Source organism: Saccoglossus kowalevskii, chromosome 4, assembly GCF_978046115.1.
Source record: "Saccoglossus kowalevskii chromosome 4, keSacKowa6.1, whole genome shotgun sequence".
Taxonomy (NCBI): Eukaryota; Metazoa; Hemichordata; class Enteropneusta; family Harrimaniidae; genus Saccoglossus; species Saccoglossus kowalevskii.
The window spans coordinates 5,548,763-5,555,869 of NC_140644.1; the positions used below are offsets into that span (position 1 = coordinate 5,548,763).

Consider the following 7,107-nt stretch of genomic DNA (forward strand, 5'->3'; position numbering starts at 1 on the left):
AAGCAATCAGACAAGGTAGTAGACAGTTTGCTGGAAAAGGGCGCCATACAAAAGGTAGATCCGTACTGTAGACATCCTTTAAAATCCAGAAAATGTTTACTAATATCAGCTAATGAGTTGCAATTTTTTTCATTCAGTTGGAATTACCAAATTTCTCAAACTTGGGACGAGCCTACCATGCACTTCTCTTGAACAGATCTGTAAGTCATAATTTATTCTTATTTTTGTATAAATTAATGTTTCATTAATGGCATGCATGGCTTACCGTTGTTTTGATATCGAAAGACGCAAAGATTAACTATTTCTAAAACAGGATCATTTGAAATTGATATAAAGTGTAAATTCGAAAAATATATATATCTTATGGATTTGACCATGCACTTGTGAAAGTTAAATAATTAAAAGAAATTGTGCGTGTGTTACTAGTAACTACATTGTACATGTATTGGTAATACTAATAGATTCTTGTGTTGTTGGTTATACATTCCTCAGGGCTTGTGTATATTGCAGAGATAAAACAAGATGGCATCAAATGGAGAGAAAGTGCTTATCCCATAAAATTTAGAATTGGATCTTTTATTGGAGAAGGTGGTATATGCGAGAGTGTTACACCTGTACAGTAATTACGTGTGATGTGTTTGATGAAAACAAGGAATATTTAGTGAAATCATACAGTTGATGCATACTGAACACTATAAGTTATTTGGTAAAAGTAGAACAGATTCTATAATCAGCATGACCAAAAAGGTGAGTAGGATAATATGTAGTAAATTCTTTCTAGCTAGTCTACATGATTGATATGCATTCAGTATGACATTTTTACCTTGCCCGTACTATCAAAGATGGAAGGGAAGGGTATTATTAACAGTAATTTTTTTGTCCTGCATTGTCGTTGTTGTCATCATTAATAATTGTTATTGTGTGCACAATAACTTTACTAATTCTATTCCGAACTTCATCAAAATTGTCACCTTATTCATCAGTATAAAGTCTTTCCTGAGTCTGTATGAAAATATCATGCACAAATTGAGAAAATCTGACTACTTAACTGATCACTGGTGATATGCATCAAAGGTCACTGATCTCAGTGGAAATATGCATTGTTGTATGTGTTCAATGAAGCAAATCATTTATCTTGTAATAATATTCTAAATGTATGTATCTCCCAAATCCCATGGGAATACTATGCTGGGTTTCAAAACCAACTCATGGAGAGATTTTTGCAAAGTCTGATACACATTTGCAAACCTACCAATAAAATCTTCACAGATGTCAGAAAATCAATATAAGCACACCTATGAACCGGGTGCCAAACTGAAGGTAATCTGAAGGTAATAGAAAATCTGTTTAGTTCAAAGTTATCGAATTAAAAACAAAACATAAAAAATACATAAAAAGCAAAAGTTGCATCCACATTTTGAAAAAAAATTCTACTAAAATATATGTATTCTGTATTTGAAAAACAGTTCAGTTGACAAATGAAAATTCACAGGAATTTGTTTCAGCTATTAGAATAGAATGATAGAGCTTTTATAATGCTAGTTTAAAAACGCACTTCAAAGATTGCAGTATTTGAAGGTGTAGATTCTCAGGAGGCAACAGTACTGTTGACTTCTCTCTCGCTGGACACCAACTAATTATTTAAGTTGATTTACATACAAAACAGAGCTTGCAACATGATAGCTATTCATAGAGGGTGTTTTTTTACTTTTCATATAATACATGTACAGTAGTCACACAATGAATATAATAAGGCAATTCATATTTGTCTCAGTGAAAGTATTAATTTTTAACATACACCTGTACAAAATACTTGGGCAAAAGCCAACTAAGATTTTCTGTTTTCTTACATGTTTTATGAATCCATTTATGTTTAAATGCAGCACTTTTTTCTGAGATGAAGCTTTTGTTTTATACTAAAATATCTGAATTACTTTGAATAAAGCTGGAAATTATGTCCCTTATAATAATTAAATTAGGCACCAATGTTTTTGTAAGATATTTATATTCTTTATATTTATTTCTATCAAGGACATTCGGTAAACAGCTATCTCACTGTTGTTTCAGCCCCAAAACTTGTTTGTATTCAAAATTAATTATGACAATGGGCCATTCCACTTTATATCTGCACCACCCTGTTGATCAGTTTGTGTGTTTACTTCATACAGGGTATAATTTCCATTGGGTGTATAAGTCATACAAAGTTATATTTCCAAATCACCATTCACCATACAGTAATGGAAATCCAAAACTATAGTTCCTACTTATGGTGTTGATAAGTTCCTTTGTGACACCATACAGAGTAGGATTTCCAAATATAACTCACATCATATGCTAATGTACCAAGTTCAAAATTTATATCTGATAATGGAAACCCAAACTAGTCCTGATTCATGGTGTTGATGAGCTCATTCATCCCACCATCATTATCTAAGTTCAGAAATAACTATTTCATACTGGCCCAATACAGTAAGAATTCCAAGTTTTTTAGTCATACTGTTGGAAATCCAACCTCATCAACCGGTATGTGGTGAGATAAACTAGGCCATATTTAATTTAGTAGCCATAACTGCCTGGATTTCCAGAATTTTTTTTTCCATACTCGTCTGAATTTCCAAATTCTGTTTCTCCATATACAGTTGGAATGCCGGGGTATTTTCCCCATCATACAGTGCTAGAAATCCGACCTCATCAACAGGGGGGGGGGGGGGGTGCAGATATAAACTGGAATGGCCCAATGCATATTTATATTGAAACAAACTATGATAAAGGGAATACTATTATATAACAAAGGGCATGGTCATCAGAGTTCAACTATATTTTATCTTTGCTCTCAACTTCTTTGAACTGTTGTTGAGATGTCAACAAATGAACAAATCACATATTTTCAGCATATTTATGTCGTGTTTGGTCAAAATAGACAGTGAAATACCATTTTGTTGTCTAAAGTTCTAAATTATTGTATCTCATAATGTTAAGCATTAAATATTTAGGTGCATGTCTTTTAACCCTTTGTCACTTTCAATCACAGGAGGTGCAGTCACAAATGGCTGCTAGGATGTTTTCATTAAATTTTGAAAAGCAAGTACCTGCTACTTTTGGGGAAACACCAAGGTAACTGGTAACATTGTATTAATATTGATTATAAGTTGCTGAGTTAAGTTTTATCTCCTGTTAAAAATGTCAGTGGTACCTGTATATCAAACGAATGTGACAACACTACACACTAAATTGTCCTGGGTACAGTATGATTTTACAAAAAAAAATGTATACTAAATTCTTGTGTATGCTTTCTTTTCATTCCAGTGTTATTCCATGCTACTTGCTTGTACATGATAGTAATGTATATATGATAGAAGAGAAGTTAAAAGGGAAGTTTGTCAAATATGTCAACAATGATGGGCATATAAACAAAACACTAGCAACCACAGATAATGGCAAAAAAAAGTTTGGCATTCTGTCATTATGTCTTTGAACATTTTAAGTTCAAGTTATTAGTGACAAATCTACAAGGTATCAGAATTTGTTTGTATGTTGATATATTCATTAGCATAATATTATTTATGGTGAGATCAATATGTTTTGCTTCATAAATTTGCTACATTGTATGTTGGTATGTTTTGTTTCCACTCTGATTTGTCTTGTTATATTGTTAACTCTTCTTTAGGTTATTTAGTGACTATTTTTTCACACAGTGGAGCTATTTCAGCTGACAGGGTTTGTGCTTCAACTAGTTAAACTATAGCTAATGCTGTTACAGTTAAAAAGTTTATGCAAAATCAGCATCACCGTCATGCTAAATTGGCATTGCTGTATCATGGCCATGTTTAATAATAGTGAGCAATAATATGTTTTATTGTATGGTTTATATGCATGGTTTGTTCATACCCAAATGTGACATGCCTCATCCATAATGATATCAAAATATAGTCAGAAATGTAGTTACCATGGATAAAGATTTCATCATGACTAAAGTAGTATTTTTCTGTTTTACTGCATTGCACTTGCCATCTGGGAAGTGATGGATACAGATAGTCAAGATTTGTGAGTAAATCATTAGATCTAACATATTAGTTCAAATTTTAAAGCCGTCGGATGGTATAGCTGTGTCATTGTGTCTATCCATAGTTCAGATGGTATAGCTGTTTCATTGTGTCTATCCATAGTTCAGATGGTATAGCTGTGTCATTGTGTCTATCCATAGTTCAGATGGCATAGCTGTGTCCTTGTGTCTATCCATGGTTCAGATGGTATAGCTGTTTCATTGTGTCTATCCATAGTTCAGATGGTATAGCTGTGTCATTGTGTCTATCCATAGTTCAGATGGTATAACTGTGTCATTGTGTCTATCCATGGTTCAGGTGGTATAGCTGTGTCATTGTGTCTATCCATAGTTCAGATGCTATAGCTGTGTCATTGTGTCTATCCATGGTTCAGATGGTATAACTGTGTCATTGTGTCTATCCATAGTTCAGATGGTATTGCTGTGTCATTGTGTCTATCCATAGTTCAGATGGTATAGCTGTGTCCTTGTATCTATCCATGGTTCAAATGGTATAGCTGTGTTATTGTGTCTATCCATGGTTCAGATGGTATAGCTGTGTCATTGTGTCTATCCATAGTTCAGATGGTATAGCTGTGTCATTGTGTCTATCCATAGTTCAGATGGTATAACTGTGTCATTGTGTCTATCCATGGTTCAGATGGTATAGCTGTGTTACTGTGTCTATCCATAGTTCAGATAGTATTGCTGTGTCATTGTGTATATCCATAGTTCAGATGGTATAGCTGTGTCATTGTGTCTATCCATAGTTCAGATGGTATAGCTGTGTCATTGTGTCTATCCATAGTTCAGATGGTATAACTGTGGCATTGTGTCTATCCATAGTTCAGATGGTATAACTGTGTCATTGTGTCTATCCCTAGTTCATATGGTATAGCTGTGTCATTGTGTCTATTCATAGTTCAGATGGTATAACTGTGTCATTGTGTCTATCCATGGTTCAGATGGTATAGCTGTGTTACTGTTTCTATCCATAGTTCAGATGGTATTGCTGTGTCATTGTGTCTATCCATAGTTCAGATGGTATAGCTGTGTCATTGTGTCTATCCATAGTTCAGATGGTATAGCTGTGTCATTGTGTCTATCCATAGTTCAGATGGTATAACTGTGTCATTGTGTCTCTATCCATAGTTCAGATGGTATAGCTGTGTCATTGTGTCTATCCATAGTTCAGATGGTATAACTGTGTCATTGTATCTATCCATAGTTCAGATGGTATAACTGTGTCATTGTGTCTATCCATAGTTCAGATGGTATAGCTGTGTCATTGTGTCTATCCATAGTTCAGATGGTATAGCTGTGTCATTGTGTCTATCTGTAGTTCAGATGGTATAGCTGTGTCATTGTGTCTATCCATGGTTCAGATGGTATAACTGTGTCATTGTGTCTATCCATGGTTCAGATGGTATTGCTGTGTCATTGTGTCTATCCATAGTTCAGATGGTATAGCTGTGTCATTGTGTCTATCCATAGTTCAGATGGTACAGCTGTGTCATTGTGTCTCTATCCATAGTTCAGATGGTATAGCTGTGTCATTGTGTCTATCCATAGTTCAGATGGTATAACTGTTTCATTGTGTCTATCCATAGTTCAGATGGTATAGCTGTGTCATTGTGTCTATCCATGGTTCAGATGGTATAGCTGTTTCATTGTGTCTATCCATAGTTCAGATGGTATAGCTGTGTCATTGTGTCTATCCATAGTTCAGATGGTATAACTGTGTCATTGTGTCTATCCATGGTTCAGATGGTATAGCTGTGTCATTGTGTCTATCCATAGTTCAGATGGTATAGCTGTGTCATTGTGTCTATCCATGGTTCAGATGGTATAACTGTGTCATTGTGTCTATCCATGGTTCAGATGGTATAGCTCTGTTACTGTGTCTATCCATGGTTCAGATGGTATAGCTCTGTCATTGTGTTTATCCATAATTCAGATGGTATAGCTGTGTCATTGTGTCTATTCATAGTTCAGATGGTATAGCTGTGTCATTGTGTCTATCCATAGTTCAGATGGTATAACTGTGTCATTGTGTCTATCCACAGTTCAGATGGTATTGCTGTGTCATTGTGTCTCTATCCATAGTTCAGATGGTATAGCTGTGTCATTGTGTCTATCCATAGTTCAGATGGTATAACTGTGTCATTGTGTCTATCCATGGTTCAGATGGTATTGCTGTGTCATTGTGTCTATCCATAGTTCAGATGGTATAGCTGTGTCATTGTGTCTATCCATGTTTGAGATGGTATATCTGTGTCATTGTGTCTATCCATGGTTCAGATGGTATAACTGTGTCATTGTGTCTATCCCTGGATCAGATGGCATAGCTGTGTCATTGCGTCTATCCATGGTTCAGATGGTATAACTGTGTCATTGTGTCTATCCATAGTTCAGATGGTATAGCTGTGTCATTGTGTCTATCCATGGTTCAGATGGTATAACTGTGTCATTGTGTCTATCCATAGTTCAGATGGTATTGCTGTGTAATTGTGTCTATCCATAGTTCAGATGGTATAACTGTGTCATTGTGTCTATCCATAGTTCAGATGATATTGCTGTGTCATTGTGTCTATCCATAGTTCAGATGGTATAGCTGTGTCATTGTGTCTATCCATAGTTCAGATTGTATAACTGTGTCATTGTGTCTATCCATGGTTCAGATGGTATAACTGTGTCATTGTGTCTATCCATGGTTCAGATGTTATAGCTGTGTCATTGTGTCTATCCATGGTTCAGATGGTATAGCTGTGTTACTGTGTCTATCCATGGTTCAGATGGTATAGCTGTGTCATTGTGTCTATCCATAGTTCAGATGGTATAGCTGTGTCATTGTGTCTATCCATGGTTCAGATGGTATTGCTGTGTCATTCTTTCTATCCATAGTTCAGATGGTATAGCTGTGTCATTGTGTCTATTCATAGTTCAGATGGTATAGCTGTGTCATTGTGTCTATCCATGGTTCAGATGGTATAACTGTGTCATTGTGTCTATCCATAGTTCAGATGGTATTGCTGTGTCATTGTGTCTATCCATAGTTCAGATGG

At 35.3% G+C, this 7,107-nt stretch overlaps 1 protein-coding gene across 1 annotated transcript; it reads left to right on the forward strand.

Annotated features, from left to right (window-relative positions):
• The first annotated feature begins 668 nt into the window (after window positions 1-668).
• On the forward strand, window positions 669-3,475 carry LOC146746214 (uncharacterized). Its single transcript, XM_085498213.1, has 3 exons — window positions 669-747; window positions 3,032-3,114; window positions 3,307-3,475. The coding sequence occupies exons 1-3, from the start codon at window positions 679-681 to the stop codon at window positions 3,473-3,475; spliced, it is 321 nt and encodes a 106-aa protein (XP_085354339.1). The 5' UTR covers window positions 669-678.
• The last annotated feature ends 3,632 nt before the right edge of the window (window positions 3,476-7,107 follow it).

What these genes read in the sequence shown, in the direction of transcription:
- LOC146746214 (XM_085498213.1), top strand. Translation starts at nt 679, where the DNA reads ATGCATACTGAACACTATAAGTTATTTGGTAAAAGTAGAACAGATTCT. An exon ending in TAATCAGCATGACCAAAAAG is followed by an intron (nt 748 to 3,031) that starts GTGAGTAGGATA and finishes TTTCAATCACAG; the next exon opens with GAGGTGCAGTCACAAATGGC. An exon ending in ACTTTTGGGGAAACACCAAG is followed by an intron (nt 3,115 to 3,306) that starts GTAACTGGTAAC and finishes TTTTCATTCCAG; the next exon opens with TGTTATTCCATGCTACTTGC.